Source organism: Wasmannia auropunctata, unplaced genomic scaffold (assembly GCF_000956235.1).
Source record: "Wasmannia auropunctata unplaced genomic scaffold, wasmannia.A_1.0 LD334204.1, whole genome shotgun sequence".
Lineage (NCBI taxonomy): Eukaryota > Metazoa > Arthropoda > Insecta > Hymenoptera > Formicidae > Wasmannia > Wasmannia auropunctata.
In genome coordinates this window covers 545,406-566,486 of record NW_012028686.1, presented here as the reverse complement: position 1 = coordinate 566,486, position 21,081 = coordinate 545,406, and the positions used below count along the sequence as shown (strand labels likewise).

The 21,081-nt window shown below is 38.1% G+C and overlaps 1 protein-coding gene across 2 annotated transcripts in view; it reads left to right on the top strand.

Annotated features, from left to right (window-relative positions):
• The window catches only part of LOC105459178 (MAM domain-containing glycosylphosphatidylinositol anchor protein 1), a 334,285-nt gene that overhangs the window by 200,335 nt on the left and 112,869 nt on the right, over window positions 1-21,081 (top strand). For both annotated transcript variants that reach the window (XM_011704982.1, XM_011704981.1), the window contains exon 5: window positions 20,087-20,428. In XM_011704982.1, coding sequence (XP_011703284.1) covers window positions 20,087-20,428 — 342 coding nt within the window. The remainder of the gene's footprint in view (window positions 1-20,086; window positions 20,429-21,081) is intronic.

Sequence of the window (21,081 nt, the reverse complement as noted above, 5' to 3'; positions counted from 1 at the left end):
ATAAGAAAATATTTGGATTTGCGAATATACGCTTCTATACATGCGGTATGTGATGTAAACAATTTTAACACTTTTTGCGTTGCTATATCAGTGATTTATTTGTTCTTATAAATGCAATTTGTATAATTACATATTTGTCAGTATGTAATTATACGTAATTATTATACTGTAATTATATGTAAATATAACTTTTTTTTATTCTATTATATTATTTTCCTTGCATGTCGCAGTATAACATTTACATAATTAATTGTTTTATAATTAATCGTTTAAGATTTGCAATTATGCTCGTCAAGAGACTGCTGTTGTGTGAAGTTAAGCTGTGTAATACATTGCAAATGCGGTAAATATTTTAATAATAGCCAAGAATTGCCTCATTTATGTAACGCTCTTCGAGTTTATGATTTAATAAAGCAAATTTAGCGGCTTGCAAGAGTAGGATTCGCAAAATTTGATGCAAATGCTATTCGCGAATAATTCGCTACGCCAAGTTACGTGCTCTCATAACTCTCCATGCAGGCTCGACGCCTTTACATTCAAGTGCAACGTTAATATTCTCTCTCTCTCTCTCTCTCTCTCTCTCTCTCTCTCTCTCTCTCTCTTTCTCGTTTATATGGAGCCAGTGCGCGATGTGCGACTCATACGCACACTTAGACAATTATTGTTCCAGACCGGTGGAACAAGGGGACAGTGGAACCGAGGCATTAGCGTAGGTGGAGTAAATTAGCGCATCAAAGCCCAGCGCCATACTACTACACTGCCCAGTGATTATTGACGCGAGCCGAGTATTGGCCACTAACTACCCATTGAGTAGCTGAAGGTTGCCTCGTAATTAATGGAACAGTCAATGGGGCATCCCCGAGCTGTCGTCATATCGTGATGTAGCGTTCACGTCGCTTTCTGACGTATATTTTCAGCGAAACGCGAGTTTTTACTCCGCCCGCAATGGCGTATTATTTCGCCAACCATTTCGAAAGTATGGTGGCTCAATTACGAGAATTTTATTAAAATCGGTACAGCTCACGTTATCTACAACTCGTTGAATTTTATAATTAATAAAATTCTGCAGCGTTATTTCAATCACAACATATAGTTATTACGTATTAATAAAGAAAAAAAAATGGACGTAAATAATAATTAATAAAATAACATATTTTACTAATAAATATTAATTATTGGCTTATTGATTACTGCATCTTGTAGCAGCGTGCTGCATGCGACGAACGAATTATTTTTTTTTTTTTTTATTAACTTTGACAATAAGATTTACGAGAGTTTGGAGCTACGTGTAATGTAAATGCAATGTTGTCCATTTATCCTGTGTTAGTGTTCTTGCGAGTAGCAGATTGATCGGTGTAAATTGCATACGCATTATGCACCAGGTAATTGCCCATTTATCTCGAAAGACTGGTTTACAATCGCGTCGCGATACCTGTATGTATAGGTAGCTAATGTATCCGAAGACCAGCGCTGTGTGTCTTGTGATTTATGTAGTGCAAAAGAGCAGCCGTGTTAATCGTGTAATTAAGTTGGCCACTGATTTGGCGCTCTAGTTTGTTCTCTCTCTCTCTCTCTCTCTCTCTCTCTCTCTCTCTCTCTGACATTTCGCATTTTCGACGACAACATTTCCAAAGTTTGAATTTCAAATGTAATTAATGCCGAATTAAATACTATGCTAATCTCTCCGTGCGTTTTATATGTAAAACTGGTCCAGCGCGTAATGTGGGATTTCAATATTTTATACGCAATATCGGCTTCTTTCACGCATTAGCTTCGACAGAATTAAAATAGAAATTAATTATTAACGTCCGCGAGCAGGAAATACCGCGGATACAATTATATTATAATCTTCTTTTAATGCGAAAAATTTAATGTCTTTAAAAATCATTACATTTTTTGTTCCCACGCTCTGCCACTGTATTCTTTTCATTATTAAGTTTTTATATTAATGTCAGATTATTTAAAATACGATTAAATTTATAATCATGCTGATGATTGGACGACTGTAAAGTACAACATACATGTAGACGAGAATCAAAGAAAGCTATCTTAAAGCTGCCTTTTCGCTTTTTTTTCTCGTTTTATTTCGTTTTCTCTCCCTCTCTCCTTCCTCCCTCCTGCTCTGTCCTTTCCTCCTTTTTCTCCTTTCTCTCTCTCTCTCTCTTTCTCTCTCTCTCTCTCACCTTCTCATCGAACATATTCGAGTGTGTGCGTGACGTAGATGTGTCGGTAGTCCGTATTGAAGTGGAGTGGCAAGTCAATAACCCCGAGCTTCCGAGCGGCGGTGCACTCGAAGGGCTGTCAGTCGAACCGAAAGCTCTCCTGGCTTTACGACGTTATCGTCCGTGTGCATTTAGCGTCGGTCAGCGATATGCGACGGCCACTGTTTCCGGTGTTAAAGAAAGTGCACTTTGGCCCGTGCTACGCGCTAGTTGCCACGAGCGCGACGCGATTAACGATCTGCAATGAAAAGCGCCTCTGTCGCGGAAACGCTTGTTGAGCAAGCGCTTTTCCTGCCAGCGCCACAGTTAGATCTCTGTGTCGAATCATATAATTTTTATATTTTCTTTAGCTGTTGATTTGTCACCAACTAAAAATAAGATCAACACTTTAATCGTTTATTCGCCATTTTTGCAGTTCAATTTATTTAATTGCGGTTTAATCAAGTCTTGAACTTTTTTGTTAATTTCGCTTTTACAATTTATTAATAACATGAATGTATAATATTATAACATGTTGTATTATAGTACACGAGTCATAATCACATCACACATGTTTATTTATTTATTTTTTATCGTATATCCTCATGTATTACAGTAAAAAAGTAATGTATAGTAAAAGAGTGTTCGTGCACTCAAAATAATCTTGTTTCGCCTCGATTAGATTATACTAAAATCCGATATACGGCTGAAGTTCGATACAATCGTTACACTTAATATTTCGTGACGCTGTAAGTCTGCCGAAGACGTTAACAAGATTTATCAAGACGTACGATAATGCTCCTTGATCTTTTGAGCCTGGTTTACTTGCAGCCCTCCTTGGAAATAAATGGTTTATACTGACTTTGTTGACTCGCTTCATTCGGCAACTTAATTAATCGCTCGCGCACTATGCGTCCGCTCTCATGGTGATTCCGGGAGCCGGCTTGCACCGCAGTGCACATGCCATTGTTCTGTTTTCTGGCCTGCTAGGAACGCGATAATTAGTTGGCTAGGACTGGTCGTTCGGCTGCTTGTTCAGTTGCCGCGCAAACAGCTGCGGAACAATCTCTGGTGTTCGATAGGATTTAATGATGAAGCAAGACCGCAATCCCATTCGTGATCTCTCGGCCGTGCATATTTGTTTCACGATGTGTGATGGTAACGCGGCCAAGTTAATCTACATTCTCCAGCACGTATTCTCCTTTTCTCGATAATGAAATTGACAAATCGAATGTTAATTTTTCAAAATGTTTAATTCAAAATAATTATTATAATAATCTAGATAAATTATAAAAGATTTTAGAATGATATTTAAATATAATTCAAATACTTTGTATTTATCTTCTTCATTTTTTTTATTTAGTCTGCATTAATTCTTTGATTTGGATGAAATAATAAATATTTTCTATTAACTTTTTTATTGTCTAAATATCTCTTTTACTTTATTTTTTACTTTTAACAAGAATATTTCTTCGTGATATTTGATATTTGAAGATTTCGATAAAAAGAGAATTAAAGTAATAAAAATAATCGTGTACACTCAAGTTTTTGTGGAACTTCTTGTACATTTTTAAGGTTGCATGACGTCAGGGAATATTATTTAAAACATTATTCATTCTTAGTATACCTGTCTTAAAAAGAAACAAAAAATATACTTTTTGTATACTTTCGTGTTCGAGGTATAGTAAATATCTTCCGCTCGAGGTTTGAAGGAAAAAGAAGTACCGTTAAAATTATATCTCTGCTGTTTCCTGGCGTTTAATTTTAAGAAGCAAGAAAATCCCAGCGCTTTTGTGACACTCAACGTCCATGCTTATACTCATTCCTATGTGTGAGCTTTACACTTTATAAGTTGATAGCAGAGCTCAGTGGTGATGTCGGTTTTATACGACGGATTCAATATAATGTTTGCCAGTATATTTTCTCGCGCATTTATTTAAGTTTATGAGGTTATTTCATGTGGAAAATTTCCTTCCGACGTAGTTTTGCCTAAAATGCAGGATCTCTCATATAAAATATATATTATATAATATATATTCTTTATATTTTGAAACTTCAAACCAACTGTATATATGTACATACTATATCTTTAATCACCCGAGAACTATTAAATTTTAAATTAAACATAGTTCGTGTAAATTACAACAAAAATTTGAAATGAAAAACGAATACGAAATTTAATTGCCAATATAAAATAGTTCGTAAATAGTTTGAACTGTATATAAAGTCTTGCTATATGTGTGAAAGTCTTTCGATCGAGCTTTTTATGCGGTCTTTAAAAGTTTATTGGAAAACTATTTAAAAACCTGTTTATTTCTGCGTATTGAGAGTTATCTCGTCAAAGTATTTGCTTGTACTTGTGACGAAGTACATATATTGTAGATACTTATATACATTCCGATTTAAGGACACTTATTTGTAATTTCAAATTCAGATAATTTAAACAATAACTGTTTCTTAAAATATATTGTTCGTAAATAACATTAATAGCTTTCGTTCAATTTTACCTATCGTATTAATATTATCAGTAGGTATTTAAAAGATGTATGAGTAATGCTCTTTAAAGCTTTTTCCTCCGTATAGAATCGAAGCTTCCGCGGAGCTTAAAAAGGATGCCTATATAGGTGAGAGCGTATTGAAAAGTCGAGAAACCAATTCGAGCGACATAGATCCAGAGCTACCTCTGGTATTGAGTATCTATTCAATCGGTCCCCACGGATCTGATTTCCGTTTATTACCACGTTGCTCGAGCAGTATCACATCTTCAGTTAAGCGAAAAATCGAAGCGGATATAAAAGTAAAAACAATTTTACGGCTGCATTTCATCTGAAAACTTGATGCACGTATATATTAATATATTACGTAATTCGCATTCACGAAAATTTGATTTTCTCGTGTTGCCAGTTCCATCGTCCCTTTCCTTCAAATACGTACATCACATAATTTTTATACATATATTCAGCTCCTCTATCTTTTCTTAAAATTTACTAGCTCTATAATTCCTTGATTAATTTACATGTGCTTTACTGCGTAATATTTATTTTCTAATTAAGTATAATATGTATAAGTAAAATAATGTAGTATATATGTGCGCGGGATAAATATTATCCTTTATGCGAAAGTATGAATAATGAATTTCATAAAAATTTAAAAAAGACGTTAGGCAATACGTCGCAGCTTCAGAAATGTGTCTCTCACACGGGAATTTCCGCGAATAGATAAGAAGACTGATGCATTGTGTACTAGTGGATAGGAGCAGAATCCCATTGACGTATTTCCGTTGCGGGAATTTGGTGTAAAACCCTCAATAATTCGCGTAGCGTGTGAGCAAAATACAAAATGAACGTGACGCTGGTTTCGTTTCGTTTCGATTCGAAAAATTGACAGAAATCGCACGTTGCTATTTATTAATTATTACATCAAATTTTTTCTTATGGCACTAAAAGTAGATCGATTAATTACATTATTTTATTATTTTATCTCAGAAAAAGAGATAAATTAGAAATGACTACTTTATAATTATTATTTTATCTCAGAAAGAGAGATAAGTTAGAAGTGACTTTTTCATTCAAAATATACGCCATATTTGAAATAATACTACTATATAATAACTATATACTATATAATAATAATACTTTTATGAGATGAGGAATGGAGATATCGAGTTATTTTCAAATACGGTTTGATACTATCGGAAAGTTGATTATCACATATATAATACATTAGAAGCTATTTTGGCCTTTTAGTGAGAAGATGTGAGATATTTCCTTCGATCCAACATAATTTCGATTATTTATTGCTGAGTGTGTGATTATATGAAATGAAAATTACATAAATGATGGATATGGCTTTTTTTCTATGTAGATAGATATGAAAAATTAATTTTACTTAAACCACAAATGATATTTGCCACAGATTTATTCATTTGCATTTTTATGAGAAATAGAAATCTGCATTGTTCACTTTATAATGCATTATCTTATAATAAAATTATTCATACTGTTTCAGATGGAAATGTTGTTATATATTTTATTTCTAACAAAAATGTAAAGCGTACTTGTTGTGCTGTATCTCTATTGAATACTTAGTTTTTACTGGTTTCTATTTTTCGTAACAATAAAGTAATCTAAGTTCAATTAGTTTTATCGTAGATTTAATTTTATATCGTATAAATTATACAGCTATCTCAGAATATCTAATATAACTTCTCTACAGTTAATATGTACGCGCAGCTATTTACTTCTGACGGAAGGAAGTCATTGGCTGCGCGATGTAGAATTTTTGAAAAGGTGTTAATCTCGCGCGGGATATCTGTCACGAATCTAAGAATTAAGATTACACACGTATTTACGCGCTTGTGTATATGTATATATACGCGTGTTCGATCCGCAGAAATTATGACATAAATCACGCATCCTTCTACCCTCTCTCGTACCCGCGTCTTTCTGCCACTATCGTGCAGCCAATTGTCAATTTTTCTCAGCGTCGTAGAGCTCGCACCCCATCAATAAGATCGCTCTCAAAGAGATTTGCCAGCGGCGAGCGATGGATAGAACGCGATGGATGATAAATATAGGGCGGTGCCGGGGATAGGGGGATCGTGTATAAAGCACTGAAAAATTGACACCACCCAGCCGAGGTAACGAGCGATCTCTGCGAAGTATATAACGTTAGTCGTTAGGAGATTTCGCCCTTTCGACCCCCTCTCTCTCTCTCTCTCCACTTCGTCTCCTCACGCGCCTCTTCCCTCGTCTCGTCGGCTCTTCTTACCATCTCTCGTAACATCTCTCCTCGAGTCGCACACGCCTCGCACCCTCTTCGTTTTATTGCGAGTACGTGAGAGATTAGCGAATTAGCCGCGTGCAAAGCATTGCTGATCAAAGCCTACAAGAAGCGTCTCCGGATGTAGGGGCCATCATCGTCGTTCTCTCGGGAGGAAACTTACTTCACATCGCAATATTCGAATCCTTTGCAAGTGCATGAACAAGCAAGATATATATATATATATATATACATATATTATATATTATATATATAAAGTAATTTCAAGTGATCTCTATTATCACGTCGAACAATCATAAAATAGAAAAGAGATAAAGTTACAAGAGGTTACAGTAAAAGATAAGATCGATGATTTTTCTCGTTACAAGAAACAATCGTTCATCCTGTTACTTTATCAATGCACAAGTGGAAGCTTGTAACAATGAACGTTCTCATTCGCGCGATCGTTATTGACAGCGAGAAGTAGTCTTGCTTTTCTGCAATAAGAATCCAGATACTCAGGCAAGGTCTTTATTAACTTTCCAGTTGGATCGACACGCAAACTATTTTGTCGTATCCGATGCGCTGCATGGATAAGATAAAACTCCAGGTGGGATAAAACCACTTTCAATTTTGCCTTAATACCGAGGATAGAGTCTCGTGTATTCCGAGTTACAGGCAAAGGCAGAGTGTGATTGCCACTGGAGCCTCAGTAGTAAAGGAAAATCATTTCACGCTCCACTTGTCTCGCTGCTTTCCGCCTTGCTAAGGATAGATCGTTTCGCGTCTCGTTAGCATTCTGTTCTCCATGGAAATACTTTACTGTGATGAATAACTGTTTGCCGTATTCATGCATCCGTACATTTTTTAATAGCACGCGCGTTCTGATAGCGTCTTTGGCATCACATCAATTCCTACAGCTTTTAATATATTAGATAACGTAAATAAAATATTAAAAATGAAAGAAAAGATTTATTTTACTATATCAATTTATTTTCTCATGTAGAATCACCCTTTTTAGTTACAGAGTAATACTGTATATCTTAGAATTTTTGGGAGATCTTATATATTTATACAAAAGAGAGAGGAGAGAGAGAGAGAGAGAGAGAGATGGAGGGAGGTATCAATTACTTCAAAGATTAAAACTAAACGCTAATGTCATTACCGCTCGACGAAGATTACTTCCGGATCTCTTTTGACTTTTCTTCGGTCCCGTGTATCTTAATACCGGGAATAAATGCGCTTCGCGTATCTCGATGAGCGTCGCGCGAAGGCGACGTAGTAACCCGGACTGGTAAAGGAAAACCATTTCACGCCCGACTTGGCGGCTCCTGTCCTGGCGGGAGTAGTCGATCGTTTCGCGTCTCGTTAGCATCTCATCCATCGCCCGTGTCTGCCTGCCTGTCGGCCGCCGGCGGGCGAAATTTCGCAGCGCCGTGCCGTTCCGTTCCCTCGGGCACGTTCCTCTTCTCTCCCCGCCGCCTCATCCCCCATTCTCATCCATTCACGATCCATCGAGAGAATCTGAGATTTCCTCCGAGGAGATGCGTGCAAAACTAGCGTGACGAGACGTTTCGCAACATATAAAAAGCGCCTCGGCCACGAACGCGTCAACGATAACGAAGCCGTGCCTCCTCGTCGACGAACGTCGATTGAGATATCGTGCGCCCTTCGAATACAACTTTTCCTTCGCCGAATCGGAGGTGGCGCGTGGATGCCTATATTTATTCAGCAACTTCGCGAAATTTTTTCCATCTCGAAATATGCGTTCAATGTGTCGTGATAAACTATAGCGAACGATAAACTATAGCAACGAAGCGGAAAGTTCTCTGTTAGCTGCGTAATTTTGATCAATAACGCGCGTTACATTTTGTGAAAAATTACAGAAATATGCAATCTTTGATTGTATTTTTCATTATTACATAATTGCAGTTAGAATAGAGTCTTATTAAAATCGAATCTTTTTTTTCAGATGGTGATATTGAGAGGTTAACATGCTGTAATTTCTAGCTATTTTTGCAAAAAATTTGTTCTTTTGTATGATAAAATTTTAATGTTTATTGTATATTTGCATATTGTTTATTGCATATTGATATTTAATTATTTTTTTATTTATTCCATGCATTATTTCTCATCTTTATTAAATGAATTTTAGTTGAACAATATGATTTTTGTTACTGGTAATGCCATCTGATACTTTCACACAGTAAAATCATCGATATCCTTAAGATTTCAAACATGTACGGCGATGTTTCATAGTCGAGAGGCTGTCGGGGAACTTATACGTCGATACATAAGTTCGGAATTTATTCACGACCCTTCGATATACTTCGCGGGAAGTATCCTCGCAAAGTAATCCGCGTCGGGGCAAAGGGTAATTTAGTACTTGTTTTAAGTCAGGCACGATGAACATTTTCCCCGGATATAATAGGGAACTCTGCGTCGGACTTTTATCGTGCGCGCGTTAAAGCGACGAAGTTAGCCTCGAGCCGATATAGCCGGCCAATCTCTGCTTTATAAGAAGCAACATTTCTTTCGTATGCCTTCCTCGCCGGGGTATTTGCATTTTAAAAGAATCCTTCCCTATCCCATTCAGCCAACGTGCTGGATAGACCCCACCCCCCTTGAAAAATTTGAAACTGTCGGGCTGGATGTCAGACCACCCCTCATGTCAGTTCACTGTAATTTGTGGCGTCCGTGATAAAATCTGGATGAATCTACCAGCGAGGGTCACACCAGAGAGAGAGAGAGAGAGAGAGAGAGAGAGAGACATGATCCAATCGTCAACCCCATTCTGGAAAAATAATACGAGCTGTAAGGCAAATAACCCTATGACGGCCAACCTCATTAAATGGGGCTGTAATTAACAGGGATCTTATCGCGGTATATTAATGCGCAATTAGTACGAAACAAGGGCAAGATTTCAACTCTTAAACTTTTGCGCAAGTAGTTGGAAAAGTTCGGACGACTTTCGCAATATATTTTTCCGAAAAACTAAACCAAGTTTAAATGATATAAAGTACGACACTTAAAATTCACTTAATATTTATTCTAGATTTATCACAAAAAGTATTCTGTTTTTAGTCTTTTGACTATGATTGAATCATTTCATTTATTGCCTTATTTTGCAAATTGACCATCCCTCAAACTTTTAGATGCATATAAATGCATAAAGTGAATAATTTTGTAATCAATGTACATTTACATTAACGATATAACGAAATAGGATAAATTTGGATAATTTTTCAAATAGATTTATGCATTCGTATTTATTACAAATAATATAAGAATGACAATTCTAAATCACTTTATATATTCATTTCTGATGATCTCGAAACAAAAATATGAATGTTATAGGACTCCCGTTGAAATACCGTCGAGGGGAAATACAATGTACTCGCCGGTTTCGCATAAACTGTGTTTTGGTCGTTCAAAGAATTTGCAAGCGGCCGCTTTCCATATCAAAGGAGTGCAGATACCGTGCCAATTTTGCATACAACCACGTCCGATCGCTCACGGGTTCCCCATGTCCGTAATGAAACATATTAGACGGTCCTTTTGTACCTGCGCTTCCATTAGCTTTATATCAATTAGCGGATCGTATAAAAGTTAATTGGCGTTTCAAGGGCGGAACAATTTTTTCAGCTCCCCATTCACGCCGCCATTTGCGAAAGTCTGACGTTCATGGCCGCGGGCGAGAGACAGGAAAAGGGTGACTAAGTAGCCCAATAACGGTAGGGCTTTGCGTTTCATAGCTCACGGTCGGAAGCCAGCCGTTGTAAGAGGAATTTCAGGCCGTCTCGGGCCAAGGGGACCCGATGCTCAAAGACCGCGGAACGGCAAAGTGAAATATGGCGAATTTGCCTTGGAAATTATTGCGATAAGTCTGAGTGGCACTTAGGGGGCTCCAATTACACACGAGGGCGTTATCGCGACGCGCGACGAAATCCGAGTTTGGACGAACCACTGATCGCCATTGTATGTGGAAGCGTCATTACTCTCGGTGCTTCCGTTGTGTCGGATCCGGAGATCGGCGGATTCTCGAAGAGAGGAAATATTATTTCGCGACGACGATGCGACGGATACACGGAAGGGAGGTGCGTGGAAATGGCAGCTGACGAGCCAACGAGATCCGCGAATATCGTATCAGCAACGAAGCGTACTTGTAGCGCGCGAGCATTGAATTCCGAAAAAAAAATACCCCGTTACATCAACGATCGAGAAGAATAAATAGATCGTGAGTAAACTCGGAAAGCTACGTAAATTTGTGATTAACCTAGAAGCATCACGATTGTAATAACTTAATTGTAACACAATAATTCACAATTTAATTGTGTTAGGAGAAAGCGGACTTAAATCAGTGTACGTAAATAGCTCAAATTGTGGCTAAACTTGTGAGAATGAATCTGATCTTATTTACATATCTCCGGCACTGAAACATGCAATCTCTCTCTCTCTCTCTCTCTCTTTCTCTCTCTCTCGTGATGCATCCCTTCCAATGCACGGTATACCATCTATCTATCGATTATGTAAACAGATTGCTTACCATTGCGATATCGCGATGGAATAGCATTCGACATACTCCCGAGTTAATCAGTGTCAGTTCGATTTAACTTATCGGAAGTTGTTTCAGTTAAATGACTTTGGAATTGCAAAATGTCAAACTCGGTGAAGAGAGTGGACGTCCCGCTAAACAATGAGTCTCAAGATGTTTTATAAACTTGTTCTTTCACTTTTTGTGTTACAACGCAGATGTTACAGAATTTTGTCGATAATGTCTAACAATCTGCAGAGTGTTAAATTACAATTCTCGCTTGTTTCGCGTTAAAGTAAAAATATCACATTGTACAGAGTATTAGGAGAGATAAGAACAGATCTCAAATTGTAATAACAGATTGCCGGGCTTTCGTCAGTGAAATATGTATCAGTGATGCTCGCCAGGATTCATTACTGAAGTTTTCGCGCGCGAAGACTCGATCTTGAGAGCTTAGCGCGTTCCGAGCGCAATCGGATACGTGACACGTCCCGATTAATGTAGACAAAAAGGAGGATGTCTGTGCCACTAGGAATTCGTTTTCCTTCGAGTATTCACTGTTCGAGTATGTGCACCTGTTGCGCATTTGTTGCGCACGGCGAAACGCAGCGGATTATTCTTTTTGGTGGCGCGTATCACCGCGCGTCAAACATCAAGTATTCGTATGCAAACGCACTTCACTCGCGTGCAACGACTTCTAAGCACGTGCTGTTACGGGATTTCGCGTTTAACTTGCGATCGTGCGCTCCCTTAACTATTACATTTTATTCCTTTCTTACACATACGATAGAAAAATCACCAATAAGCTAACTGTTGAATTAATTCAGTTTAGTAATGAATATCATAAAATTATCTGATAATATGTATAAAATTTGTATAAAGAATAGAAGAGAGAGATGTTATTATATATATTTTAATTGATGATATTTAATTTAATTTTTACTTAATTTAGCGAAAAATAGAGTTGAAATAAAATTAATTTAACATACTTTCGTGAATATAAAAACATAATGTAAAAAAATTTACATTTTATTAATAGTATATATTAAATCAAATAAATATTTCATAAAAATAACAAACGACATTGCTTTAGTATTATTACTTTTATCGTAGTTATTCGAAAAAGGGAATATATGCATTAAATATAAACATATATGAACCATATTTGTATATTTTACATTTGAATGAACATACAAAAAATATATGCAAGTATATGATGTATATATTGTACGAATATTATTTTTTTAAGCATCATTGATTTTATCTTCGATTCTGATTTGTTGAACCCTATTCTTTTAAACAAGCCGTTAAGAATGATGGTTAAGAACGAGCGATCGTTTCTCCTTTCACGCTAGAAAACGTTGACGGCGTAATATACCAAAAGTGTAGTGTCAGCACAGATTAATGGCGGGTCCTAAAATGTTTTCGGCGGCGGCGCGAGCGAGCGTTCACCAGCTGGGAAACGTCGAACACGCGCGCAGAAAGCCGGGACGATAGGATAGCCGATGGCCCGGGATTCTCCTGCGATCCGCAAAAAAGTGAGCAAACCGAAGGAAGGAGCTAATCTTTCCGCACCAAATACAGCGCCCGACGGAGAGAATCACGTGGACGGTGAAGTCGATTGAACGCAGTGATGCGTGGCGGTCTTGATTCTACGCGAAGTTTTTCTCCGAAGGAACAGCAGGAAATCTTACGTATTTATCGGTCGTTTCTCGTTGTACAGCGTGTGAGGAATTGTTGTGTGAAATATTATTACACTCTCCGACTTATATTTGATCTGATTAAATGAAATATCATCTGACATTCTCAGACGAAAAATGAATTTAGTCGCTCGTGGCTCACTTTTATTTCTTCGATATGACGAAACAGATTTATTCGTCGATAAAATAGAAATAAAAATTCTGAACACTAAAAATAAAATTACTACAGAAATTATTATAGAAAACCGTACCTATTTATCTCCACTTCTGTGACTATTTTTCCGAAGGGAAAAGGCGATAAAAGTGTATAACAGCGCATAACTATATCGGAGATATAGATCTTATCGTCAAATATAAAATATCCTTTAATCGCTTGAAATTGCGCTACGCTGCAAAATATGGCGGCTCTTACTCCGAACGTGTAAGGTCGGCGGACGGTTAGCCATGAGAACGTGCCGCATTACGCTCGTTTCGCCAGTCATAACTTGATAACGACAACGGAAAGTGCGTTTTCACTTCTCTTAAATAAAAGCTTGCGCAAAGTTTTAAGGTCTCCCCGACGGGCGCACTCGAGGCACATCAATGACTCTTCGGCTTATTGACAGTTCCCGGTAAGCCGGATACTTATCAGCGGAAATACGGGCTAAACGCAGGGTCGATTGTCGAGAAGATAGACCTCCCTCCCTCCCTCCCTCTCCCCGTGCTTGATTGAATTGCATGCATTGATTTATTCCACTTGTATTTTGCCTCTCAAGAGAGAAGTTTTCGACGAGTCGCGACGTTCGACGGATTCGTCGGCGTGATTTTACCGTAATTTCGACCTGCTTGAACATAATGGACTTTAATGGTACGACTACGTTTACGATGAAACTGGAAGGACGATTGTGAGATCAATGCAGTTTGGCATTCCACAGTTTTTGTATGCCTTATACTCGCTTCCGTATGTTTTCTTATCAGCAGCGCGAAAAATGTTAATTGAGTTTGTGTAAACAATTAGACGAAGTGCTTTCTTATTCATATAGCAATCTCGGTGCAGCCTGCCGAGAATACGAGCGAAATCCGTGAAACGAAATATCGTGTTTAATAATTGTCCGTTATTATTCGTTATTGCATCGGAAAAGTATTTGAGAAAGAAGACGGGTCGTTAAGGCGTAAACGCTGCGGCGTTTAAACGACTTTCAAAAACATTCCACTCTTCTCGCGGAGGCGAAATTACCGAGACTCGCTCTGAATATTTAACGTTTCCTTCGAGTTTCTTGGATACCGGGGAGAGGTGGCGTCTCGAGACAGACATACCTTCCGTCTCGGCATGCGCCAGTATTGCAACGCGCATTTAAGAACTCCCTTGTCCCGCGTTGATTCCTTCATTACCAGAAAGTGAAGTCTTTCTTCCTTAATCTCCAAGTTATTTTCTCTAAAGGGCGCATCGTCCCTCCAGTAATTAAATCAAATTTCGAGAGGGAATTTGTGTTCGCGACTCTCTCTCTCTCTTTCTCTCTTCTTCAACACACACCGATATAACTTCAAAATATTTTTCAATCTTCAGCACTCGCGTATAATGAGTATTTGTGTACTCAGTACTTTAATGTACTACGCTAAAGAATTTTCTCTTGGTGTTTTGTGATTCATTATTACTTCGTTTTATGTAATGAAAGTATAGAAATGCGTATTCTTTGTTTGAAAGAAGGAAAATGTCTTATTTGAGTTGATTTGAGTGTATTAATTTATGTATAATAATCATTATGTGCATAACATATATGCACATAATCGCCAAGTTACAGATGATTATAGTTTAATTATCGCATTATTAATGTTTTGTATGTGTTGTGGTTATTTCCTAATTAAAGGATTAAATGGATGCAGATATATTTTGGCAATAATAATTAAAGTTCATCAATTTTAACGTTCAATTGATAGCTATAATACTATTATCTAATATTACCTGTATATGATATAATAATATAATATTATATGCACAATGCAATAGATCTGTAATTAAATCAAGAGAGCTTTACAACTCTTATAAAAGTGTAACGTTTATCTATTTGCTGCTGCAAATATAACATCACAAATAACTTCACTGCGGACAACACGTTGTAGTGTTATTATACAATCTTCATGTGCGGATAATAGTCTGCAAGCACAGTATTGTATCATATACACCGAGCAGTTAGTTTGCTTTCCTCACACACGACTTTCTTTCTGATCTCAAAGCAGGACGAAGGACGCGCGCTCGGGATATTATGAAATTTTACGAACTACAGGCGAACTGAGATCCTCCTGGGGCATATGTACGGCACCATGTGCTACGAATGCGTTTCCATCTGCGTCTTGGGAATGTTTCTGGCGTTATGTTTCCGTATTAACACCTGCTGTGGATCCCTTCGTTCCTCTCCGCCCACGCACGTCCGGAGCACTCTCGGAACGTTGATATGAGTTTCAGTGCGACTCGTACGTTTTCTAAATCCACCGTGGCGTTGGGCGTAACCCTCCGACGCGACGACCCGAGGAAAATTTCTTTCTGAGATTCCATTCAGACGCCCCCTTTTCGCAGTGACGGCCAACGTGCGCAACGTGGATCTTTGGAAGCTTTCCAAGATTGTGGATTACGCAATCATTTCGTGAAAATTAAAGCGCATCGTCAACTAGAAATTTTTCAAAGGTCATATTTACTACTCCTTATAAGCGTAAATTTGCCTTATATTGTTGCAGCTTAGGTATCCCACATCTAAATTGCAAAATTTGTATCAAACCTAGAGTCGTTTAGATTCTGGCTCGCACTGAATTTGAACGTTAATGAATCTCATGAAAGCTCTCTTAAGCGCTCATATTGTGGTTTATGAAATTTTTTTTTAATAGAATACAATATAGATGTATAAATATATGATTGTATAAATATATCTCCTGTAATATTCCGGGAAAGTGTCATTAACGATCCACGCGATGCGATTTTATTGCCGCTATCGTAAAAAAGTTTAATTACGTGATTCAGATCGACGCAAACGTTGTTGGGTCAAATGCGGCTTAAATTTTTTTCTCATCTTTTCATTTTATACGGTGCATATGCTCAACCTTCGAACACGTTGGGAAAGGATTAAACCCTTTTCACCTCGTTTCGAGCGAGCAAAAATATCTCTGTCCATGCTAATACCCCCTTGCCGCGATATTTTGCCCGAGAGTCCGAATCTAAACCTTTAATCTTTATTGTGCAAATAAGTAAAACATAACTAACAAACTTAACTACTAACTTACAAACAACACGGCAACAAATACAATAACGCTATTTTATCAAAATCTTGAATTACACTTGTTTAATCTACATATTTTTTAGAAAGATATAAATATCATTTTTTTCTGAAACATGGTTTTATTGTTAAAACATCAATAGCATTTCAAAAATAATAACAGTAATTCTCTCCAAAGAAAAGTATTGCATTATATAATACATAAATATGAAGATGTAATGGTGTATATAAACGCCATTTATTTTTCTCATTCTGACAAAGAGAATATGTTCACATTTAACAATGTATTTCACATTTCGGGACGGCCACGGTTAAATCTTTCCACATTAATATGATAATTAAGATATATCTAATATCGCACGTATTAAAACACAAATTTATGCAGATGCGGAACGAAATGCCGTACTTTACTGTTACGGAGAGAGAATTTCATATTTTCAGTAAGATTCGATTTTACAATCTTTCAATGCCCATGGAGCAGCATACGTTCATAGGGGAACATATAACCGTATTCGCAGAACGGCGCGCGCAAGGACCTTTCTTCTCTTCCCAAACCTTTTTCTCTTCTCGATTCGCGATCGCGTTACATGGTTCTGGAATCTTTCCAAGGAGTCGGCTCCGCGATTTTTAGAGCGAAGATTGAGGCGAAAAGTGTATGCAAAGTACCTTCGGATTTTCCGAGATTCTTGATACGTTTTCGGGACTTCATGTTACTACCTAGATAATATGGACCTGACACAATCTTCTCGTTGTTACGTGAAGAATTTTTCTAAAGCCGTACGATTTTTAATTAGGATTAAAGCATTTGTTGTCACGTTAACAGAAGTGTTTTAAATAATGCTTTGAAAAAATCTTATTTGTTAAAAGTACTTCCGATATTGTAAAAAAAAACAATTACAGTACACTCCTTCGCAGTAAGTAACCATTTTCTAATGCTAAGATTGATAATCATAAAATTATTAACAAACAGTACATTCTGTTACTATATATTTTTTTTCTTATTATCGCAATTTACTTATTTCGCAAGTTTTATTTAAATTTGCTAAAAAGTTATTGATATTGAACACATTAATATGCAAGATAAACAAAATATGATAGTAAATAAAAATATAATACAATTCAATAATTTTTATTGAATTACAGAGAAAAAGAGAGAGATTATACATCACGCAATAAACGGAGCTCATTACACTGTGATGAACATGCTAAGCTTCTGATAATATTGTAATACGCTTAACAAGTATCGAATCCATTTAATTTTCATTGTTGCTCATCCGACGTTTCTGACTTGTTACTAGATTGTTAGTGCCACGTAAGTCCAAATAAAGAAATTTCTTGTATTTACTGCGTATCACAAATGTAAAAAAAAAAAAGAATCGGAGTAAAATGTATAAAATTAAATGAAGTATAGATACGAAAAAATACGATGCGCCTCAGTGTGCTTGCTATTAATTTTATATATTTAGTTAACAAATTGAAAAAGAACACAGCCTCGGCCGTATTATTAAATCTCATGGTATTATTAAATTTTCCGTCATGCCTGCGCCGTTTTACTCGGTGCTGCAGGTGCTGCCCGCGCTATATTTTATTACATTAAATCATACCGGAGATACAATTACAATTTCTGTCTTTAGAAAGCTTTGCACGTTTCCTCTTATTCAGCGACCTATTTCGAGAACGTCCCTACCATCCGTCTTGGCAAGGCCGACAGTACGAGAAAATTTAATGAACGTGACTAGATCTTATCGAAGCGCGGCGGGAGTATGGCGGAGAAGTCAACTTGGAACTGGGAGAGATTGGCACCGCGCGCACCGCGCGTCGCCAGTTTATATGAGACAGACCTGACTTTTACGAATTTTCGATTCTCACGTCGAAAAGCAATCCACCGCAGCACGTCGGTTCGCCTCGTTCCCTTACGTTCGCCTCCGTCGAATAAGAATTACTCACCGCGTTACCCCTTGTAATTTAACTTGGACCGTATATAAATCGCTGTTGCAACTTTCCTCAAAGCATATCGTTCAAGTACAAGCATTTATCGTAGGTTTAAATGGCGTTAAATAGCTTCTCAGGATGTTCTCTCTCCCTGCAGGTTTACAATTTACTACCGATATCTCAATGGACGATAAACCCGCAATCTGCGGTTCTACGGGAGCTAGCTTGCAACAAAAAATCGAAACGGATAACAACGGGTCCCAAATGAACGGAGCGCGGACGGGAGACGTTAAGTTATAACCGAATTTACCCGACGTCTACTTTAGAGTGTTTACCCCTCTCGCGAGAATACCCCGGATACCCGGACGATTTGCATCGTTAGATTTTAATTACGCATAAGTTCCGGGCGCATTAAGAGTCGAGAGGGCAGAGCGTAAAAGGAAGGGGGGAAAAGGGGGATAAAAAACCCGAGTTTCAAGTACATTAAAGCATCTCGCGGGTTTCCTAGGAGATTCGACGTAGACAAACGGCCGGATTACCTCTCTTACGAAGCGAAAAGCGCGGCCGGGCGTAGAACGGCGAGCTGCTCCCTTTTTTTTTGTTTTTGTTTTCAAAGCCGACTCCGAGTTGCCAGGCTGGGCTTAATCAGTTGTTAGCCCAACCTGGCCAATTGAAAGTTGGCGAAAATTAAAGAGAGCTTCGAGGAGATGGTACCAGGGCTAATCTCCCGTGGGACTCGCGAGATTCGCGCCAGCGATTAAACCGCGTCGCAAAATGAGAAAAGGAGACGCCGTACCGGCGGAAGTTACACTCTACCGACGTTGTCGTAAAACCGGCCAGTTTCGCAGCGCGCTACGCCGCTCTGTAAATTGCGGCTCTCATACGTTATGCTTTCTACCCCTCGCTGCGTCGCGGCGTCGCGTAAAAAGTCCGCCGTACGGACGACTTTAATTTACGTCGTACACCGAGCAACGATAGCACGTCTGAGACTAAAAACTATTCCGCGCGCGCGCGTTTGGTAAATCTGATTAAATGCGACATTGCATTCGCCTCTAAATTGCTCGTCTGAGACGCTAACGCCGCATCTCATACTACATGCTTGTAATGTATACTTTACGATAGCCCGAGAAAGCGACAAGAAAGTTGCTTGATTATAAAATGACTGCGGGAAGATCTTGTGTTACGTATTTATTATCGCATTTTGAAATGTAAATATAAAATATTTTCCTCGTTCTTGAAAAGTTCTTATATCTAAGTAAAACATGCATCCCTTTTTTGCATACGGTTACTTCATTTATTAACACATTGTGTGCCTAGCCATTTTTGCCCGGCTTATTACTGTGTACGCCATAATAAACTTTTCATTATTAGAAAAATAACGATGAAATAGTGTAAAACGGTTAAATAAGATTTTATTCTCATATAGATGCGACGAACTTTTATTTTACGTTGTTATCTAGCTATTCAAAATTTTATCAAATGGTATTTATTTTTTACAAGCGTTTTAAAAAAAATTTCGATAGCGCCAACCACTAGTGACCACTATGGGCAATCAATTCGTGTGAGTGTTAAACGCGTTCTGTTTCAGAGATTTTCAGATACCATCGAATCGTTTCCTTTGCCCGCGCCGCAATAACCGCTCGCGTCCGACCAGATTTTTCAACGTTACGAGGTCACTAATTGAAGCGGTTATCGCATGGTTCCTTGTTACAGAGGCACCTCGTGGGACGTATCTGCTGATAGATGGCCGCCGGCTGGATCCCGGAAACCAGTTTGTGCCAGTGAAGGAGGGCTCGGAGCTCACTCTCGAGTGCGCGGCCGAGGGTGGAAACCCACCGCCCATCTTGGCGTGGGGCATGACCTTGTCTCAAGCCACTTTAGATGGCCCGGAACAACCGCCAGACAACCTCACCGTGTTGCCCTCAACATCCGGCAGGCGCAGCGGGGCTCACCTAAAGGTCTTGAGGGGACATCACAACGCCACGATCGTTTGTGTCGCGCGCCACATTACGCTGATGATACCGATGAACGCCAGCATTCTGCTCGACGTCCAATGTGAGTATCGACAATATAACATTGCATTAGCAATTTACGTTTGAAATAATTACACTTTAGTGCGAAAACGACGAACAAAATTCATCTTTTACTTATAGTTACCTTTTTCTTAAAATTTCTTCAATAAATTTAAACGAGCAATGTTTTTCTTCAATAAAGTATCGAAATTGTCGTTTCTTATTACTTTCCAATTTTCATTGAACTTCTTAGGAAAGACACTTCAGATGATATTTCTACTAGAGGTCAACAGAAAAACAAAGTTTTGTTATCTGTTTACCTTTTTGAGAGAATTTCATTTTTATTTTCAATTTAAAATATCTGTGTAATTAGACTTCTCTGAAAACTCACAACGAACCGGTACGTCGGAATACAAAAATAACAGAAAATAATCAGCAGTTATCATACATATGCATGAGTTTAAATTGAGTTTTGAGATAGAGCGAGCGCGAAATAATTTCACAGGTCGTTTTTACTCAGGGATCGACGGGCACGAGCCAGTGAGATTTCCGCGATATTAAATCTAGATGCGCCATCGTGCCGGAAATGAGTAACGAGTAGCGTGTGTCGCGTCGGGGGCGGCAGACGAGTGCAAACTGCACCCATCGAAACTGAAATATAAACTTAATTAAGTCTGAATCCGACGACACTCGCGA